The 21,748-nt window shown below is 43.5% G+C and overlaps 1 protein-coding gene and 1 pseudogene across 5 annotated transcripts in view; both read left to right on the top strand.

The window, feature by feature from the left end:
• Positions 1 to 21,748, top strand: part of TUBGCP5 (tubulin gamma complex associated protein 5) — a 123,080-nt gene that overhangs the window by 48,040 nt on the left and 53,292 nt on the right. For 4 of the 5 annotated variants that reach the window (XR_004975103.1, XM_036355409.1, XM_036355411.1 and 1 more), the window contains 3 exons: positions 8,434 to 8,478; positions 13,626 to 13,743; positions 16,173 to 16,262. Coding sequence is in view for 4 of the 5 variants with exons in the window: in XM_036355409.1 (XP_036211302.1) it covers positions 8,434 to 8,478; positions 13,626 to 13,743; positions 16,173 to 16,262 (253 nt within the window). In the remaining variant the exon portion in view is untranslated. The remainder of the gene's footprint in view (positions 1 to 8,433; positions 8,479 to 13,625; positions 13,744 to 16,172; positions 16,263 to 21,748) is intronic. The other variant, XM_036355410.1, reaches the window with a different exon arrangement.
• Positions 13,860 to 15,058, top strand: LOC118679008 (annotated as a pseudogene).

Below are 21,748 nucleotides of genomic sequence, written 5' to 3' on the forward strand. Positions count from 1 at the left end.
CTCACCTCCCCTACCCCCAGTGTCTTATGTCCATTGGTTATACTTATATGCATGCATACAAGTCCTTCAGTTGATCTCTTACCGCCCTCCCTCCTGCCCGACAACCCTACCCAGCCTTCCCACTGCAGTTTGACAATCTGTTTGAGGCAATTCTGCCTCTATCTATTTTTGTTCATAAGATTATAATGGTCTTTATTATCCATGAATGAGTGAGATCATGTGGTATTTTTCCTTCATTGACTGGCTTATTTCACTTAGGATAATGCTCTCCAGTTCCATCCATGCCGTTGCAAATGGTAAGAATTCCTTCTTTTTTACAGCAGCATAGTATTCCATCGTGTAGATGTACCACCGTTTTCTAATCCATTCATCTACAGATGGGCACTTAGGCTGTTTCCAGATCTTAGCTATGGTGAATTGTGCTGCCATGAACATAGGGGTGCATATATCCTTTCTGATTGGTGTTTCTAGTTTCTTGGGTTATATTCCTAGAAGAGGGATCACAGGGTCAAATGGGAGTTCCATTTGTAGTTTTTTGAGGAAACTCCATACTGTCTTCCATAGTGGCTGCACCAGTCTGCATTCCCACCAGCAGTGCACGAGGGTTCCCTTTTCTCCACATCCTCTCCAGCACTTGTCATTTGTTGATTTGTTGATGATAGCCATTCTGACAGGTGTGAGATGGTACCATTGTTGTTTTGATTTGCATCTCTCGGATGATTAGTGACTTTGAACATGTTTTCATATGTCTCTTGGCTTTCTGAATGTCTTCTTTTGAAAGGTGTCTATTTAGACCCTTTGCCCATTTTTTGATTGGATTGTTTATCTTCCTTTTGTTAAGTTGTATGAGTTCTATATAAATTTTGGAGATGAGGCCCTTATCAGATATGACATTGGCAAATATGTTTTCCCACCCAGTGGGTTTTCTTGTTGTTTTTTTGATGGTTTCTTTTGCTGTGCAGAAGCTTTTTCTTTTGATGTAGTCTCATTTGTTCATTTTCTCTTTAGTTTCAAGTGCCCTAGGAGCTGTATCAGTGAAGAAATTGCTTCGGCATATGTCTGAGATTTTATTGCCTTTGGATTCTTCTAGAATTTTTATGGTTTCCCGTTGTACATTTAAGTCCTTTATCCATTTTGAGTTTATTTTTGTGTATGGTGTAAGTTGGTGCTCTAGTTTCATTTTCTTGCATATATCTGTCCAGTTTTTCCAACACCATTTATTGAAGAGACTGTCTTGACTCCATTGTATGTTCTTGCCTCCTTTGTCAAATATTAATGGAGCATATTGGTTCGGGCCGATTTCTGGGCTCTCTATTCTATTCCATTGATCTATATGTCTGTTTTTGTGCCAGTACCTGGCAGTTTTGAGAACTGTGGCTTTGTAATACAGCATGATATCTGGTATTGAGACCCCACCTACTTTGTTCTTTCTCTGGATTGCTGCAGCTATTCGGTGTCTTTTTTTATTCCAGATGAATTTTTGGAGAGTTCGTTCTAGATCTGTGAAGTGCATATTTTAATGGGAAGTGCGTTGAATTTATAGATTGCTTTGGGTAGTATGGACATTTTAATGATGTTGATTCTACCAATCCATGAACTCAGTATGTTCTTCCAGTTGTTTATATCTTCCTCTATCTCTTTTTTCAACGTCCTGTAGTTTTCTGAGTAGAGATTTTTTACCTCTTTAGTTAAGTTTATTCCTAGGTATCTTAATTTTTTTGTTGCGATGGTAAATGGGATTGTTTTTTTAGTCTCTCTTTCTGAAAGTTCACTATTGTATAGAAATGCCTCAGATTTCTTGAGGTTAATTTTGTATCCTGCTACATTGCCAAATTCGTGTATTAAGTCTAGTAGGTTTTTGATGGAGTCTCTAGGGTTTTGTATGTATAATATCATGTCGTCTGAAAATAAGGACAGTTTTACTTCCTCTTTTCCAATTTTGATGCCTTTTATTTCTTTTTCTTCTCTAATTGCAATGGCTAATACTTCCAGTACTATGTTGATCAGGAGTGGTGAGAGTGGACATCCCTGTCTTGTTCCTGTCCTTAGGCGAAATGGTGTTAGTTTTTGTCAATTGAGTATGATATTGCCTTTGGGCCTGTCATATATGGCTTTTATTATGTTGAGGTATGATCCTTCTATTCCCACCTTGCTGAGAGTTTTTATCAAAAATGGGTGTTGGATTTTGTCAAATGCTTTTTCTGCATCAATTGATATGACCATGTGGTTTTTTTCTTTCAATTTCTTTATGTGATGTATCACGTTTATTGATTTGCGGATATTGTACCATCCTTGCATCCCTGGGATAAATCCTACTTGGTCGTGGTGTATGATCTTTCTGATGTACTGCTGGATCCGATTTGCTAAGATTTTTTTGAGGATTTTGGCATCTATGTTCATGAGGGATATTGGCCTGTAAGTCTCTTTCATTGTGTTGTCTTTCCCTGGTTTTGGTATTAGGGTGATTCTGGCTTCATAGAATGAGCTTGGAAGTGTTCCTTCCTGTTGAATTTTTTGTAGTAGTCTGAGGAGGATAGGTTTTAGTTGTTCCTTGAATGCTTGGTAATACTCCCCTGTGAAGCTGTCTGGTCCTGAGCTTTTGTTTGCTGGAAGCTTTTTGATGACTGCTTCAATTTCTTCCATAGTTATTGGCCTATTGAGATTTTTAGATTCTTCCTGATTGAGTGTTGGAATGTTGTATTTTTCTAGGAATGTGTCCATTTCCTCCAGGTTGTCTAGTTTGTTGGAGTAGAGCTGTCCGTAGTATTTTTTAACAATCATTTGTATTTCTGTGGGGTCTGTTGTTATTTCGCCTCTATCGTTTCTGATTTTGTTTATTTGGGTCCTCTCTCTTTGCTTCTTGGTGAGCCTGGCTAGAAGTTTGCCAATGTTGTTTATCCTTTCAAAGAACCAGCTCTTGGTTTCATTGATTTTCTGTATTGTTTTTTTGGTGTCTGTGTCATTTATTTCTGCTCTAATCTTTATTATCTCTTTTCTTCTGCTCACTCTGGGGTTTTCTTGTTGCTCTCTTTCTAATTCTTTGAGTTGTGGAGTTAGATGATTTACTACCATTTTTTCTTGTTTTTTGAGATAGGCCTGTAGAGCTATAAACTTCCCTCTCAGGACTGCTTTCATTGCGTCCCATAGGTTTTGGATTGTTGTGTTTTCATTGTCATTAGTTTCCAGGATGTTTTTAATTTCTTCTTTGATCTCAGTGGTAACCCAATCAATGTATGATACATACTATTCAGCTTCCAAGTGTTTGAGTATTTTGCGTTGTTTTTATTGTAGTTTATTCCTAATATTAATGCTATCGTGGTCTGAGATAATGCTTGGTATGATTTCAATCTTCTTGAATTTGGGGAGACTTTGTTTGTGACTCAATATGTGGTCTATTTTTGAATGTGTTTAATGAGCACTTGAGAAGAATGTATATTCCATTGCTTTGGGGTGAAGCGTTCTGAAGATATCAATTAAGTCCATCTATCTAGTGAGTCATTTAGAATTGCTGTTTCATTGCTGTTTGTCTAGAGGATTTCTCCATTGATGTCAGTGTTGTATTAAAGTCCCCTACTATGATTGGATTGTTGTCGATCTCTCCTTTGATATCTTCCAGGAGATTTTTTATGAATTTGGGTGCTCCTGCATTGGGTGCATATATGTTTACCAGGGTTATATCTTCTTGTTGTATTGATCCCTTTAGTATTATGAAGTGGCCTTCCTTATCTCTTGTCATGGCCTTCACTCTGAGGTCTATTTTCTCCAATATAAGTATTGCTACCCCAGCTTTCTTTTCCTTTCCATTTGCCTGAAAGATAGTTTTCCATCCTTTCACTTTCAGTCTGTGTGAGTCCCTTCTAATGAGGTGAGTCTCTTGTAGACACAGATGTATGGGTCATGTTTTTTTATCCATTCACCCACTCGATGTCTTTTGGTTGGAGCATTTAGTCCGTTTATGTTTAAAGTTATTATTGAAAGGTACTTGCTTGTGGCCATTTCTTTTTTTGTGTGTGGCTGTTTCCTTTCTGAGCTTTTTGTTTCTTCTTTTTTACCAGTCCCTTTAGCATTTCTTGCATTGCTGGCTTGGTGGTGATAAATTCCCTTAGCCTTTTTTGACTGTGAAGCTTCTTATTTCCCCTTCAATTTTGAATGATAGCCTTGCCGGATAGAGTATTCTTGGATTCAGTCCTTTGCTTTGCATCACTTTGTAAATTTCTGTCCATTCTTTCCTGGCCTGATGTGTTTCTGTTGAGAAATCATTTGATAATCTAATGGGAGATCCCTTGTATGTAACTTTCCGTCTCTCTCTTGCAGCCTGTAAGATTTTCTCTTTGTCCTGAACATTTGCCATGGTAATTATGATGTGTCTTGGTGTGGGTCTTTTCGGGTTCACCTTGTTTGGGACTCTCTGGGCTTGTGTGACATTTTTTTTCCCCACCTCAGGGAAGTTTTCTGATATTATTTCTTCGAATAGGTTTTCTAATCCTTGTTCCTCTTTCTGTTGTTCTGGCACCCCTATTATTCGTACGTTGTTTTGTTTCATGTTGTCCCAAAGCTCCCTTAGGCTCTCCTCCTGTCTTTTAATTTTTTTCTCCAATTGCAGTACAGTTTGGGTGTGTGTTGCTTCCCTGTCTTCTAATTTGCTAATTCGGTCCTCCGCTTCTCCTAGTCTACTGTTGATACTTTCAATGGTGTTTTTTATTGCAGCTATATCGCTCTTCATTTCTTCTTGGGTCTTACTTAAGTTGTTGATTTTTTCATCTGTTTCTTCTTGCTTCTTGCATAAGTAGTTGATTTTTTCATGTGTTTCTTCTTGCTTCTTGTATATGTTGTTGATTTTTTCCTCCATCAGGTTTATGCACTCTAGGACCCTTATTCTTAATTCTTTTTCTGTCATTTTGCATGCCTCTGTATCACTTAGCTGCTGTTCTTGTGAGTCCTCCTTTTCTTTCCTTTGGGGGTTTCTTTGTGTACCCTTGTTTGATCTCACTGACATATCTAGACATTGAGTCGTTCAGTGGCTGCTCCCTGGGTGGCTGTGGCTCGTTGGGCTGTGGTTGCTCCTCGGGCAGTTGCGGTAGCAGCTGTTCCTCAGTTGGCAGCAGCTCCTCTGGTGGGTGCTGTTCACAGTTGTGGTGGCTCTTCTGGCTGGTCGGGGGAGGCTACACGTACAGCTACTGATCCTCAGAGGGTGTGGTGCTCAGGAGGCTGCTGTTGCTTGGATCTGCTGCGTTGATTTAAGGGCACATAATACAACACAACAAGGCACAATGTACCAGGCACTGAACACAAAAAAAATCTGAGCCTTTATTTTATAGCCAGAGGTAAACAAGGTAGTGGTCACCATAGTTGCAATGTTCTTGTGAGTTCCAGTTGTTTTGGCAGCACTTGCTGCACCTCCTGCAGCCCATTAGCTTCCCAGGTAGGATCTAGGGAGAGACAGGAGATCAAGCCTAATTATGCTAAGAGGGCTCTGCCCTCAAAGCTGGGACTTGTTTGTGGCTTTGCCAACAGGTCAGTCCAAGGCTTAACCCTATAGCTGATCACTATAGCCCCGAGTGGTCAGTGCACTCCCACAGCAGGAGCACCACTCAGCTGACAGGTGCCAGATGCTGGGCTCACAGTTGGCAAGCGCAGCTGCGGCAGCATGAGCCTCTCCTGCCTCTGCATTAGCACAGTACCCAGTGGCGGCAGCAGCAGCAGGCGCAGCAGGGCCAAGATGAGCGGGAGCAGCGCGGTGCCCATGCCCAGTACTACATGCCCTGAGGGGTCTGGATTGGGAGAGGGAGCAGGCCAGGCTGAGGGATCCCACCGGTGCAAACCACCTGCAAATATTGACAGTTTTATCTCCTGCTGATTCTTTTATGTTATGTCTTCTTCAGGACATCTTAACAGTGTCTTTTTTCTGGCCAGCCCTGTAGTCTGCAGAGGAAGCAGGGGCAGTGGATGTGGGTGGGTTTCATCCTTAAGAGGGTTGCACCTGAAATTCCTTCATGAAGTGTAATGGGCTTGGCTTATATGTTCTGGGTATGTGACCTTTATCAAATTGAGACAATTTTCTTCTATTTCTGTTTTTCTAGGCATCTTTAATCATGAACAGATATTGAACTCTATTAAATGCTATTCTTTATTTGAGAGAGAATCCTATATTTTTTCTCTTTTACTTTACTATTGCATTGATAGATTTTTTTTTATATATATATTTTATTGATTTTTTACAGAGAGGAAGGGAGAGGGACAGAGAGCTAGAAACATCTATGAGAGAGAAACATCGATCAGCTGCTTCCTGCACATCTCCCACCGGGGATGTGCCCGCAACCCAGGCACATGCCCTCGACCGGAATCGAACCCGGGACCCCCCAGTCCGCAGGCCGACGCTCTATCCACTGAGCCAAACCGGCCTCGGCGATAGATTTTTTGATAGTGAATCATCCTTGAATTCCTGAGCTATAATTTCTTGACCATGCTGTTTGTTTTTACTACATTATTAGATTGAGTTAGCTGTTCAAAATTTTGTTTTTCAATTTTTTAACTTACAGTTGGCAGTCATTATTTTCAGATGTATGCATAGTGGTTGAACATGTATAGAACTTGTACAGAGACCCCCTCATACGGGTTTTTTTTTTAATCTTTATTGTTGAGAGTGTTACAAGTGTCTCCCTTTTTCCCCATTGCCCCACTCCACCTGGTTCCCACCCTGTCCAAGGCCTTCATCACCCTTATTGTCTGTGTCCATAGGTAGTGCAAATCCTATCTAATAAAGCAGTAATATACAAATTGACCATCACTCCAACACACAAGATGCGGCCCCCATGTGGACACAAGATGGCCACCACAAGATGGCCAGCAAGGGAGGGCAGTTGGGGGCAACCAGGCCTGGAGGGGAGGGCATTTGGGGGTGACCAGGCCTACAGGGAAAGGCAGTTGGGGGGAACCAGGCCTCCAGGGGAGGGTAGTTGGGGGAGACCAGGTCTGCAGGGGAGGGTAGTTTGGGGCAATCAGGCCAGCAGGGGAGCAGTTAGGCATCAATCAGGCTGGCAGGAGAGTGGTTAGGGGTGATCAGGCTAGCAGGCAGAAGCAGTTAGGAGCAATCAGGCAGGCAAGCAGGTGAGCGGTTGGGAGCCAGCAGTCCTGGATTGTGAGAGGGATGTCCCAGATTGGAGAGGGTACAGGCTGGGCTGAGGGACACACAAACCCCCCATGCACAAATTTCGTGCACCAGGCCTCTAGTCCAGTGATGGCAAACTTATGACACACGTGTCAGAGGTGACACACGAACTCATATTTTTGGTTGATTTTTCTTTGTTTAATGGCATTTAAATATATAAAATAAATATCAAAAATATAAATCTTTGTTTTACTATGGTTGCAAATATCGAAAAATTTCTATATGTGACACGGCACCAGAGTTAACTTAGGGTTTTTCAAAATGCTGACACACTGAGCTCAAAAGGTTCGCCATCACTGCTCTAGTCCTATATAATAAAAGCCTAATATGCTGTGTACAGTCATCCTTTCAACCAATTAAAGCATAATATGCTAATGATATGCTAAGTTCGCTGAATCACTTGCTATGACATGCTTGCTATGAAGACCACCAGGGGGTAGTTGACTATTTGCTATGACATGCACTGACCACCAGGGGCAGACGCTCTGACCAGTGGGTTAGCTTGCTGCTGGGGCCCAGCTGATCAGTACTGAGCTAGACTGGCCAGACATGCCCTGGAGCCCTCCCACGGTCTCTCCCCTGCTCGCCAACCTTCCACGTCCCTCCCCGGCCCCAATCGTGCACCGGTGCCCTCTCGCAATCCGGGCTTAGGGTCCCCCTCACCCTGAGTGCACGAATTTTGTGCACCGGGCCTCTAGTACGCATATAAGGTCTTGGTTAATCTCTCCCAAACTCCCCTAACCTCTTCCCTCTGAAATTTGTCATTCTATTCCATGTTTCCATGCCTCTGGTTCTATTTTATTCATCAGTTTATTTTTTTCATTAGATTCTTTGTTCATATATTTTGATTTTTAGATTCAATTGGTGATAGATATGTATTTATTGTCATCTTATTGTTCATATTTTTATTTTTCTGCTGCTTCTCCTTTTTTCTCTCTCCTTTCTTCTTCAGTACCCTTCAACATTTCATGGAATACTGGTTTGGTGGTAATGGAGTCCTTTAGCTTTTTCTTGTCCGTGAAGCTCTTTATCTGACCTTCAGTTCTGAATGATAGCTTTGCTGGGTAGAGTAATCTTGGTTGTAGGTCCTTGCTATTCATCACTTTGAATATTTCTTGCCATTCCCTTCTGGCCTGCAAAGTTTCTGTTGAGAAATCAGCTGACAGTCATATGGGAGCTCCCTTGTAGGTAACTAACTGCTTCTCTCTTTGTCTTTTGCTCTTGGCATTTTAATTATGATGTGTCTTGGTGTGGGTCTCTTTTAGGTTCCTCTTGTTTGGGACTTTCTGTGCTTCCTGGACTTTTACCAGGTAGGGGAAGTTTTCTGTCATTATTTCTTGAAATATGTTTTCAGTATCTTTCTTTCTTTCTCTCTCTCTCTCTCTCTCTCTCTCTCTCTCTCTCTCTCTCTCTCTCTTTCTCCTCCTCCTCATCCTCCTCCTCCTCCTCCGCCACCTCTCTCTCCTTCTACTTCTGGCACCCCTATTAATGCAAATATTGATATGCTTGAAGTTGTCCCAGAGGCTCCTTATACTATCTTCGTATTTTTTCTTTTTGATGTTCTGATTGGGTGTTTTTTGGTTCCTCATATTCCATATTATTGATTTGAATCTGAGAGTGCTCTACTGTTGAATCCTTGTAAATTATTCTTTTTTTTAAAATATATTTTATTGATATTTTTACAGAGAGGAAGGGAGAGAGTTAGAGAGTTAGAAACATCAATGAGAGAGAAACATCGATCAGCTGCCTCCTGCACACTCCCCACTGGGCATGTGCCTGCAACCAATGTACATGCCCTTGACCGGAATTGAACCTGGGACCCTTGAGTCCGCAGGCTGATGCTCTATCCACTGAGCCAAACCGGTTAGGGCTGTAAATTATTCTTTATTAGTGCTATGTCATTCTTCATAGTTACGATATCTTTTCTCATGCTGTTGAGCACCTTTGCCATCATTATTCTGAACTCCATGTCTGATACATTTCTTATCTCCGTTTCATTTAGCTCTTTTTCTGGAAGATTCTCTTGTTCTTTCATTTGGGGATTGTTTTGTGTGTTTTTTTTTAATGTATTTTATTGATTTTTTACAGAGAGGAAGGGAGAGGGACAGAGAGTCAGAAACATCGATGATAGAGAAACATGGATCAGCTGCCTCCTGCACACCCCACACTGGGGATGTGCCCGCAGCCAAGGCACATGCCCTTGACCGGAATCAAACCTGGGACCCTTGAGTCCACAGGCCGACGCTCTGTCCACTGAGCCAAACCGGTCAGGGCTGGGGATTGTTTTTTATCTCCCCATTTTGGCTGCCTGTTTGGGTTAGTGTCTGTGTATTAGGTACATCTGCTACGCCTCCAAATCTTTAGGGCCAGAGTGTCAGATGCTGTTTCTGACTGACCCTGAGTATACTGTTTGGAGCTATCAGCAATCCTCAGCTTGTGGCTCCCTCTGATGGGGCCGGGTGCCTTTGGAAAGGACCAAGATGTACATGAAGTTCTGGTTTCCCAAGCCCATGTCCAGAAGCAGATCAGGTAAAAACTCAAATCCTTCAGATACCTGCCTCGGCCTGTAGTCTGGTTGTATTCAGTCTTGATTAACCTTAGGCTGTCGATCACAGGGTGGGGCAATTGCTTCTGCCTGCATGCTGATTGTTACTCTCAATCTCATAATGGGCCTCAGAAACTCCACAGGAGGTAATTGGGACACTTAGCACAGAAAGCCACTCTGTTGACACAGCGAAGCATAAAAAATGCCGAGACAAAGAAACAGGACACAAATGACAGAAATGGAGGAAAGCAGACTGCTGAATATAGAATTAAAAAACCACACTTTTGAGGTCTTCAAGGGTCTTCTAGAGATGGCCGATAAACTTAATGAGATGTACAAGAAATCTAATGAGACCCTCGATGTTCTGATAAAGAACCAACTAGAAATTACGCATACACTGACTGAAATAAAGAATATTATACAGACTCCCAACAGCAGACCAGAGGATCGCAAGATTCAAGTCAAAGATTTGAAATACGAAGAAGCAAAAAACAACCGGAAAAGCAAAATGAAAAAAGAATCCGAAAATACGAAGATAGTGTAAGGAGCCTCTGGGACAGCTTCAAGCATACCAACATCCGAATTATAGGGGTGCCAGAAGAAGAGAGAGAGCAAGATATTGAAAACCTTTTTGAAGAAATAATGACAGAAAACTTCCCCTACCTGGTGAAAGAAATAGAATTACAAGTCCAGGAAGCGCAGAGAACCCCAAACAAAAGGAATCCAAAGAGGACCACACCAAGACACATCATAATTTTTTTTTAAATATATTTTATTGATTTTTTACAGAGAGGAAGGGAGAGAGATAGAGAGTCAGAAACATCGATGAGAGAGAGAGACATCGATCAGCTGCCTCCTGCACACTCCCCACTGGGGATGTGCCTGCAACCAAGGTGAATGCCCTTGACCGGAATCGAACCTGGGACCTTTCAGTCCTCAGGCCGACGCTCTGTTCACTGAGCCAAACCGGTTTCAGCAAGACACATCATAATTAAAATGCCAAGAGCAAAAGACAAAGAGAGAATCTTAAAAGCAGCAAGAGAAATAAACTCAGCTACCTACAAGGGAATACCCATACGACTGTCAGCTGATTTCTCAACAGAAACTTTGCAGGCCAGAAGGGAGTGGCAAGAAATATTCAAAGTGATGAATGCCAAGAACCTACAACCAAGATTACTTTATCCAGCAAAGCTATCATTCAGAATTGAAGGTCAGATAAAGAGCTTCACAGATAAGAAAAAGCTAAAGGAGTTCTTCACCACGAAACCAATATTATATGAAATGCTGAAAGGTATCCTTTAAGAAGAGGAAGAAGAAGAAAAAGGTAAAGATACAAATTATGAACAACAAATACGCATCTATCAACAAGTGAATCTGAAAATCAAGTGAATAATCTGATGAACAGAATGAACTGGTGATTATAATAGAATCAGGGGCATAAAAAGGGAGTGGACTGACTATTCTTGGGGAGAAAGGGGTGTGGGGGATGGGGGAAGAGACTAGACAAAAATCCTGCACCTATGGATGAGGACAGTGGGTGGGGAGTGAGGGCGGAGGGTGGGGTGGGAACTGGGAGGAGGGTAGTTATGGGGGGGAAAAAAGAGGAACAAATGTAATAATCTGAACAATAAAGATTTAATTTTTTTTAAAAAAAGAAACTCCACCGGTTGGGGCAAAGGGTTTTCCAATAGGTGGGGCAAGTACCTTCCCACCCACCACCACCCCCCAGGCAAAAACTGCCTGGGTAGCAAAGGTCACCAGAGAAAGGTGTCCTCTGCAGTGTGAGGCAATGATTCAGCACAGGAAACCGGGGTGTCTGCCTTCTGAACTCTAACCCCAGAGCCCCTGATCCTGGCTTCTGCTCATTCAGCTCCAGTCAACTCTGTCCTCCTTCTGCCAGAAAACACAGTGAGTGGCTGCACATGGAATTTTGTGCACTGGCCCTTTAAGAAGGTCCCTGCATTTCCAGCCGTCTCTCCCTGGCACACAGCAACCCTGCTGCTTTTCACAGCCAGATGTTATGTGAGCACCTTTCTCAGTTCTGGTGCTCTCTACTGGGGGGCCCAGCTTGGGGATTAGACCCCAGAGTTCTCAGTGGCAACCCCTCCCCCAGCTGAGATCTCTCCAGACCTTCAGCTGCTGTCTGTGGGCGGCCGGCCAGCCCTTTCGTGCCTCCGCCCCTCCTGCCAGTCTCTGTGTGTCTCCACTTTCCGTCCTCGGTTATCAGGGTTCTCTCCAACTGGTCTTCAGTTGGTTACTCAGGAAGTTTTTCTATATTTTAGTTGTATTTCTAGTTTGGTCCTGGCTTTGTGTCCATGAGCATCCACTTACTCTGCTGCCATTTTAGAATCTGTCCCTCATAAGTTTTGAACACATCTCACACCATACATAGTCAATACAATATTTTTTACTATATTTCCCATGCTGTGCTTTACAATCCCCGTGACTATTTTGTAACTGCTAATTTCTACGTCTTAATCCCTTCCCATCTGGCTACCATCACCCTGTTTTCTATCCATGAGTCTATTTTTTGTTTTGTTCATTTACCTTGTTTTCTAGATTCTACATATAAGTGAAATCATATGGTATTTGTATGACTTTCTTCATTTAGCATATTGCCTTTAAGGCCCACCCATGTTGTCAAAAATGGTAAGATTTCATTCTTTTTTTATGGCTGAGAACTATTTCGTTGTATAGATCTGTACCACTTCTTTATCCAGTTGTCTATCAGTGGACACTTAGAGTGCTTCTGTATCTTGGCAAATGAGTCTATGCATAGGTTCTTTAAGTGGGTGCCTTGGATTCTAGCAGGCTCCTGTCTCAACTGGATGGACAGAATCCCCGCTGGTCTTCATAGCCACACATGGTGAGGTCTCCTCTTCCTGGCGTGGGAACCCTGGGCTGGGGAGCCTGGTGTGGGGCTGGAACTCCTTAAACTCAGGGGTAGCTCTGCCTCTGAGATATCCCATGATTTTCAGCTGCCACACATGGGTTTCATGTCTCTGCTGCTCTTGCCAGTCTTGATGTGACTTCTTCTTTCTATAGGACTTCTGTTCATCTAGACTAACGGTTCTCAACCTGTGGGTCGCAACCCCTTTGGGGGTCAAACGACCCTTTCACAGGGGTCACCTAAGACCATCGGAAAACACATATATAATTACACATTGTTTTTGTGATTAATCACTATGCTTTAATTATGTTCAATTTGTAACCATGAAAATACATCCTGCATATCAGATATTTACATTACGATTCATAAGAGTAGCAAAATTACAGTTATGAAGTAGCAACGAAAATAATTTTATGGTTGGGGGTCACCACAACATGAGGAACTGTATTAAAGGGTCGCGGCATTAGGAAGGTTAAGAACCACTGATCTAGATGTCAGGCAGTTCTCAATGATGGCTGTTCTGTTAAGTTTCGTTGTAATTTTGATGTGGTTGTGGGAGGAGATTAAGCGCAGTGTTTACACCTACTCCACCATCTTGACCTGAACTTGGGTTAGCTATGTTTTAATATATATGGTTTTAAATAAATGGTTATATATACAAATGTCAGGTAGCTGCTCTTTTTGTCGCCCGAGGATATGTTTTATTGATTTTAGAGAGAGAAGAAAGGAGAGGGAGGTGGGGAGGGGAGGGGAGAGAGGAGAGAGAGAGAGAGAAAGAGAGAAACATTCATCAGTTGCCTCCCATATGCACCTTGTCTATTGGGATTGAACCCACAGCCTAGGTATGTGCTCTGACCTGGAATTGAGCCTGCAATCTCAACAGCCAGGGTGGTAGCTGTTATTTTAAAGAGCCTTTTTCTGTTGAATATTTGAAGGGACTCGTAAGTTCAGATATTGTGGCAAAGTTGATCAAGTGGGTTTTTTTGTTAACTCATAACTTAAATATGTTAAATTTCCTTTAGTGGATGAGCCAGATGCCCGAAGCTGGCTGGAGCAGCATGTGGTCCATCAGTACTGGACAGCTCAATCCTCGACGTTTCCTCATAGTTTGCATTTGCACTCCAATTTAGCTGCTGTCTGGTAAGAAGCTCGATTTTTCATGTAATGTGCTAATAGGAGAAATTTTGGTTATGGACTACCAGAGTTGAATCTCTCTTGATATCTAGTTTGGGTCTAGGTTGGAATTGGCACAGTAAAGATGCAGAAGAAACCCCACCTTCCCTCACGTCCCCTGGAACCTTCTCCCTAACACACCCATCTATACCAAGTGGCAGTTGGAGTCTGGGTGGTACTGGTCAGATGAGGCACTCCTGCCCGAGGCCCCAGCCTGAGTGGCTACTGCTAGGCTGGCTCCCTCCAGCTTTTCAAGGCCCTTCTGCTGCCCCAGTGAAGGCTTCTCCACTGCAGTGCACTCAGAGGCCAGTGACTGACCTCACCTGGATTCTAGTGGCTTCCAATCAGATGCTGTTTATTGAATTGTGGGAGCTGGATGAGAATGAGACACTCACTGTCAACAAGTTCTGCAAGCAGGAGCACAATGGCACCGTGCTGCTGTGACTGTACTCTGGCACACACACTGTCAGGGGTCGCGAAGACTTCTGTATCAAGGCTTGGGACCTCGCTCAGCAGATGGCACTGAATTCATACCCAGCTTACTCTGGGCATATCATCTGTGTTGCTGCCTCTCCCAAAGGACTCTGTATTTCTTCCATGCAGTGAGGGCAGTAGGATTTTACTCTGGGATACCCCCTGAGCCAGCATAACAGGGGGGCTGTACTGCCTCTGGCTACCTTCCTGCCTCACTGGCTTGGCTCCCTCAGCAGAGTGAAGTCTTTTTCTTTGATGATAAGAATGGGGCTGTTGTACCCTCAGCTCCTTGGACTGATGTTCTGCCGACACAGTGCTCGCTTCCGGGCCGCTGTCAGCACTGCCCCTTGCTCTGCTGCACCAGGCTTTTGCAGGGCTTTGAGAAGCCGTGCCCACAGAGACTTTGTGAGAAATGCTTCTTGTCCCCACTCAGTCACTCCCTCTTGCCCCAGGGAGCTGGGGAGAACCTGGACCTAACAGTGTGGCCAATTAGATTAGATTTCAGACAAAAAGCCAATCCCCCTTGAGTAGCCACCCTTTTCCCCTGCCTTCTGTGTTTGTGAGACAGCACAGAAGCCTTATATGTGTTGCTGCGCCAGTTCTGTGCAGTGGCTAGACTGTCTCAGCCTGGGGGTGGCTGCATTCTGAGAGTCTGTGGTCATAGAAAAGAAAATTTTCTTGAAAATAGACATGCATGTGTGTCTCAGTGTTTGTGTAGAAACATAGTTTTTGCTGGTGAGAAAATCCATCGCACGACTTTCCCAAGGTCCTCCTTCAAAAAGAGTCCGCAAAGCGTTTTGTGCTTCCCATGTAGCTGTGCACGAGGAGCTGGCCATGTGTGGAAGAGGTGTAGGTGTGGGCCTTCCTGGATTCCTGGAGCAGTTCATTACCACTAAGGGAGAGAGGAGTTTTTTATAGAGCTTAATTCACCCTGATCATGTGCAACACCCTCAATCACAAATATCCAGCTTACCCTGAGGGAGACCCAGACACTCTCACCACAGGTTTGTACATCTTCTTGCCATTCACTGAGACAGAAATCCATTCTCTGGCTGAATAAGAAGTATGGCCAGCCCTAGCTGGTGTGGCTCAGTTGGTTGAGCATCATCCCATGCACTGAAAGGTCACAGGTTCCATTTCCGGTCAAGGCACATGTGCCCAGGTTGTGGGCTCAATCTCTAGTCAGTGTGCATGCAGGAGGCAGCCAATTGATGTTTCTCTCTCTCTTTCTCTCTCTCTCTCTCTCTCTCTCTCTCTCTCTCTCCCTCCCTCCCTCCCTCCCTCTCCCCCCCCCCCCGCCCCTCCCCTTCCTCTCTCTAAGCATGTCCTCAGGTGAGGTATATAAATAAATAGATTTATGAATAAAATAAATAACAGTGAATTCAAAAAGAAGAAGCTTGGCTAGTGCCTGTGTAACAGACTAGCAGAGAAATGTTCTATTAGCACATAGCCTGAGGCTGACCTCTGCTCCCTCTGTTCCCTGGAAGAAGGAAGTCTGAACGCTATTTGTGTGGACCTTGAAGATTTTAAATTGCAGCATCAGGCTGGCTGGTGAAATAAAAAGTTTAGGCTTTTCCAAATTCTTTTGGAAAATAAATTTTTTAAAACACTTTTATGTCAATAAAAGTACGATTGCCATTTTGACCAAAAAAACCCACAAATGATATATACTTTAAATATTCATGTGGGCCCTATACAATCAGCAATAAACATAACAATTGGGATTGCTCTGAAAGTGCTTTTTCAGGAGTATTTTAGTTGATTTGTGAAAATGAATATGGGAGGGCATTTACAGTTTGTATCATGTTTACTTGTTTATTGATCACTGGTTAAATTACCTCTAAATTTCATATATTCTTTGAGAGGTAGTTTTATTAAATGAGAAACTTTTTCATTAACATTTGCTGTTTGCTTTCTAATAGGGACCAGCACTTGTACAGCAGTGACCCGTTATATGTTCCAGGTGACAGAGTTTTTGTTACTGAGACACAGGTTATTCGGGAAACCCTATGGTGAGTCCTGTTCACCCAGTTAATAGAAGACTTTATTAGTGAGAAGCAAAATGTTCATTTTTAAAGAAAAGTGTTCAGGATTTTTTCATCTGTTACTTAGAAACAGGCCATTCGATATGAATCCTAAAGAGTCCCCAGTGACCACCTGAACTGAGGAAGCCCGCACTGCATTTTCAGCCATGGAGATGACGGTTTTGATGTATTTACTTCTTTTTTATTTTGAATAGCTTACTATCTGATTTCATTAGGTTAAGCTATCACTTTTCTAATATCTGAGTTCAAAGCAAGGTTGCTAGTTTGCTGCTTACCGCTTGTAATAGGCAGAGTATATCAGTGAAAGTTAGCCTGTGCCTCATACCTGCGAACCAGGAATCTAAGAAATCAGATTGTGTCACACAAAATGGAGATGAAAAGCTCAGCATGTAGCGGTTGTCACTACAGAGATCTCCAGTTCTGGTCCCTTCTGCAGAACGGGTAATGTTGACCTTCTAAAAGCAGGAAGAGCTCAAAAATTATAGGGGAGAAACCAAGATGGCGGCATAGGTAAACACCGGAGTTTGCTGCCTCGAACAACCACTTCAAAAATACAACTAAAAGACGGAACGGACATCATCCAGAACCACAGGAAGGCTGGCTGAGTGGAAATTCTACAACCAGGAGGAAAGAGAAAAGCATACCGAGACTCAGAGGAGGCGCAGTGCTGAAGTAAAATACTAAGGTGCGGAGTGCATGCGGAGCGGGCTGGCGGCTGAGGGCGTGGTTGTTGTTTTCAATCGGGAGGGAGTCTCAGACTCTGAGCTCCAGCTCCGGGCGAGTCTCTAGGGATCCAGACTCATACGGGAGAAGCGGGAGTGTCTGGCATCGCTCAGAACCCTAGGGCAGCTTTCTCTCCGTGGGGCTTGCAGCAATTACTGGGACACTGAGAAGCAGAGCCTCTGAGGGCAAGACTGAGAGCAGCCATAATTGCTAACCCCACCCTGTTGATCCTGTGGGACCCGCCCCGCCCAAGCCCTGCAGGGAGACTTTTGCTGGATAGCCTCAGGCAAAGGCTAGATTAGCACCTCCCTAGAGATCCAGGAGCCAGGAAGCCCAGAGGTCAGAGTGGGACCATCCAGTTTGCAGCTCTGTGGAACCATAAAAGACACACTCAGGGGGAAGACTCAGTGAGCACCAAAGCCCCATTGAAGCAAGTCTAGCCCCAGAGGGGTGTCTCCAGCACAGAAGTTCTCCCACTGCAGACACAGCTGATTCTCACAGCCAATTGGCCTAGAGGTCAATTCCTCACAGTGATAACTACAACAATCAAGGCTTAATTACAACAAGACTGTGCACAAAGCCCACAAGGGGGTGCACCAAGAGTGTCTACCTCAGGTAATTGGTACACTTAGCACAGAAAGGAACTCTATCGACACAGCGAAGCAGAAAAAATGCCGAGACAAAGAAACAGGACACAAATGACAGAATTGGAGGAAAGCAAACTGCTGGATATAGAGTTCAAAACCACACATTTAAGGTCTTTAAAGAACTGTCTAGAAGCCACCAATAAACTTAATAAGGCCCTCAAAAAGACTGGTGAGACTGCCGATAAATGTAGTGAGATTTTCAAGAAGACTGGTGAGACCGCCGATAAATGTAGTGAGATCCTCAAGAAATCTAATGAGACCCTCGATGTTGTGATAAAGGACCAACTAGAAATTAAGCATACACTGACTGAAATAAAGAACATTATACAGACTCCCAACAACAGACCAGAGGATCGCAAGAATCAAGTCAAAGATTTGAAATATGAAGAAACAAAAAACACCCAACCGGAAAAGCAAAATGAAAAAAGAATCCAAAAATACGAAGATAGTGTAAGGAGCCTCTGGGACAGCTTCGAGCGTACCAACATCCGAATTATAGGGGTGCCAGATGATGAGAGAGAGCAAGATATTGAAAACCTATTTGAAGAAATAATGACAGAGAACTTCCCCTACCTGGTGAAAGAAATAGAATTACAAGTCCAGGAAGCGCAGAGAACCCCAAACAAAAGGAATCCAAAGAGGACCACACCAAGACACATCATAATTAAAATGCCAAGAGCAAAAGACAAAGAGAGAATCTTAAAAGCAGCAAGAGAAAGAAACTCAGTTACCTACAAGGGAATACCCATACAACTGTCAGCTGATTTCTCAACAGAAACTTTGCAGGCCAGAAGGGAGTGGCAAGAAATATTCAAAGTGATGAATGCCAAGAACCTACAACCAAGACTACTTTATCCAGAAAAACTATCATTCAGAAGTGAAGGCCAGATAAAGAGCTTCACAGATAAGAAAAAGCTAAAGGAGTTCATCACCACCAAACCAGTATTATATGAAATGCTGAAAGGTATCCTTTAAGAAGAGGAAGAAGAAGAAAAAGGTAAAGATACAAATTATGAACAACAAATACACATCTATTAACAAGTGAATCTAAAAATCAAGGGAATAAATAATCTGATGAACAGTATGAACTGGCGATTGTAATAGAATCAGGGGCATAGAAAGGGAATGGACTATTCTGGGGGGGGGGGCGGTGTGGGGTGAGGGAAGAGATTGTACAAAAATGGTGCACCTATGGATGAGGACAGTGGGTGGGGAGTGAGGGCGGAGGGTGGGGTGGGAACTGGGTGGAGGGGAGTTATGGTGGGAAAAAAGATTCACTAATGTAATAATCTGAACAATAAAGATTTAATTAAAAAAATAAAAATTAAATAAAAGCAGGAATAGTTGTTGGACCATCTCCTCTGGGAGGAAAGGCTTTGATAATACTGTTTTGAGAAACCAAGATGGCGGCATAGGTAAACACCGGAAATTGCTGCCTCCCACAACAAATACAAAAATACAACTAACAGACAAAACGGATATCATCCAGAACCACAGGAAGGATGGCTGAGTGGAAATTCTACAACTAGAAGGAAAGAGAAAAGCACACTGAGACTCAGAGGAGGTGTGGAAGGAAAGTGCAGAGGTACGGAGGCACACCCGGCAAGGACTGGCAACTAGGATGCGGCTGTCTTTTTAAATCGGGAGGGAGTCACAAGCCCCTGACTGCTCTGAACTCCAGTTCCGGGTGAGTCTCTGGGGACCCAGACTCATACAGGGAGAAACTGGACTGTCCGGCAGCGGGCAGAACTCGGAACTCGAGGGTGGCTTTCTCTCAGAGGTGTTTGCAGCGATTCCCGGACACTGAGATGCGGGGCCCCATAGGGCAGGGCTGAGGATCAGCCATAGCTGCATGCTCCACCCTGTTCATTCCCTGAGACCCCGCCCCACCCAAGCTGCGGCAGAGGCTTTTGCATGTGAATGACCTGGCCCTTTGCAATCTAAAATTTCCTAACAAACTGCAGCTGGGCCAGTCAGACCCAGAACTTCCAAGAGAATGCCCAAGGCCCCACAGCAGCTTGCATTGCTTCACAGCTAGACCTCATTTGGGCACCTCCAAACCCCAAACAAGGAAGGGGAATCTGCAGATCTCTCCGTCGCTCCTGCTGGGTAGCCTCAGGCACAGGCTAAATTAGCACCTCCTTAGATCCAAGAGCCAGTGTACCCAGTGGTCAGAGTGGGACCATCCAGATTACAACTCCTCAGATCCATAAGGTACACACTCAGGGGGCAGACTCAGTGAGCACCAAAGCCCCACTGAAGCAAGTTTTGCCTCATAAGGGTGTCTTCAGCACAGAAGTTCTCCCACCGTAGACACAGCTGACTCTCACAGCCAATTGGCCTGGAGGCCAATTCCTCACTGTGAGACCTACAACAATCAACGCTTAACTACAAGAAGACTATGTACAAAGCCCTCAAAGGGGTTCACCAAGAGTGTCCCCCTCAGGTAATTGGAGAGGCTGAGCCACTGGTCCCTATAGGACACCTAGCACACAAAGCCACTCTACCAACACAGGGAAGCGTTAAAAATACAGAGACAAAGAAACAGGTCACAAATGACAGAAATAGAGGAAAGCAAACTACTGGATATAGAGTTCAAAACCACACTTTTAAGGTTTTTCAAGAGCTTTCTAGAAACCGCCGATAAATTTAGTAAGACCCTCCAAAAGTCTGGTGAGAGACCACCGGTAAATGTAGTGAGACCCTCAAGAAATCTAGTGAGACCCTTGAGGTTATGAAAAAGGACCAACTAGAAATTAAGCATACACTGACTGAAATAAAGGATATTATGCAGAGTTCCAACGGCAGACTAGAGGATCCCAAGAATCAAGTCAAAGATTTGAAATACGAAGAAGCAAAAAACACCCAACCAGAAAAGCAAAATGAAAAAAGAATCCGAAAATACGAAGATAGTGTAAGGAGCCTCTGGGACAGCTTCAAGCATACCAACATCCGAATTATAGGGGTGCCAGAAGGAGAGAGAGAGCAAGATATTGAAAACCTTTTTGAAGAAATAATGACAGAAAACTTCCCCTACCTGGTGAAAGAAATAGAATTACAAGTCCAGGAAGCGCAGAGAACCCCAAACAAAAGGAATCCAAAGAGGACCACACCAAGACACATCATAATTTTTTTTTTAATATATTTTATTGATTTTTTACAGAGAGGAAGGGAGAGAGATAGAGAGTCAGAAACATCGATGAGAGAGAGAGACATCGATCAGCTGCCTCCTGCACACTCCCCACTGGGGATGTGCCTGCAACCAAGGTGAATGCCCTTGACCGGAATCGAACCTGGGACCTTTCAGTCCTCAGGCCGACGCTCTGTTCACTGAGCCAAACCGGTTTCAGCAAGACACATCATAATTAAAATGCCAAGAGCAAAAGACAAAGAGAGAATCTTAAAAGCAGCAAGAGAAATAAACTCAGCTACCTACAAGGGAATACCCATACGACTGTCAGCTGATTTCTCAACAGAAACTTTGCAGGCCAGAAGGGAGTGGCAAGAAATATTCAAAGTGATGAATGCCAAGAACCTACAACCAAGATTACTTTATCCAGCAAAGCAATCATTCAGAAGTGAAGGCCAGATAAAGAGCTTCACAGATAAGAAAAAGCTAAAGGAGTTCACCACCAAACCAGTATTATATGAAATGCTGAAAGGTATCCTTTAAGAAGAGGAAGAAGAAAAAGGTAAAGATACAAATTATGAACAACAAATATGCATCTATCAACAAGTGAATCTGAAAATCAAGTGAGTAATCTGATGAACTGGTGATTATAATAGAATCAGGGGCATAGAAAGGGAGTGGACTGACAATTCTTGTGGGGGGGGGGAAGGGGTGAGGGGGATGCGGGAAGAGACTGGACAAAAATCGTGCACCTATGGATGAGGACAGTGGGTGGGGAGTGAGGGAGGAGGGTGGGGTTGGAACTGGGTGGAGGGGAGTTATAGGGGTAAAAAAGAGGAACAACTGTAATAATCTGAACAATAAAGATTTAATTTTAAAAAAAAAGATTAAAAAAAACCAGTTTTGAACTTCTCTCTAAGATAATATTGAGATTATCTTGAGTGATAAGGTAA

The sequence above is a fragment of the Myotis myotis genome, unplaced genomic scaffold (assembly GCF_014108235.1).
Source record: "Myotis myotis isolate mMyoMyo1 unplaced genomic scaffold, mMyoMyo1.p scaffold_m19_p_22, whole genome shotgun sequence".
NCBI classification, from domain to species: Eukaryota; Metazoa; Chordata; class Mammalia; order Chiroptera; family Vespertilionidae; genus Myotis; species Myotis myotis.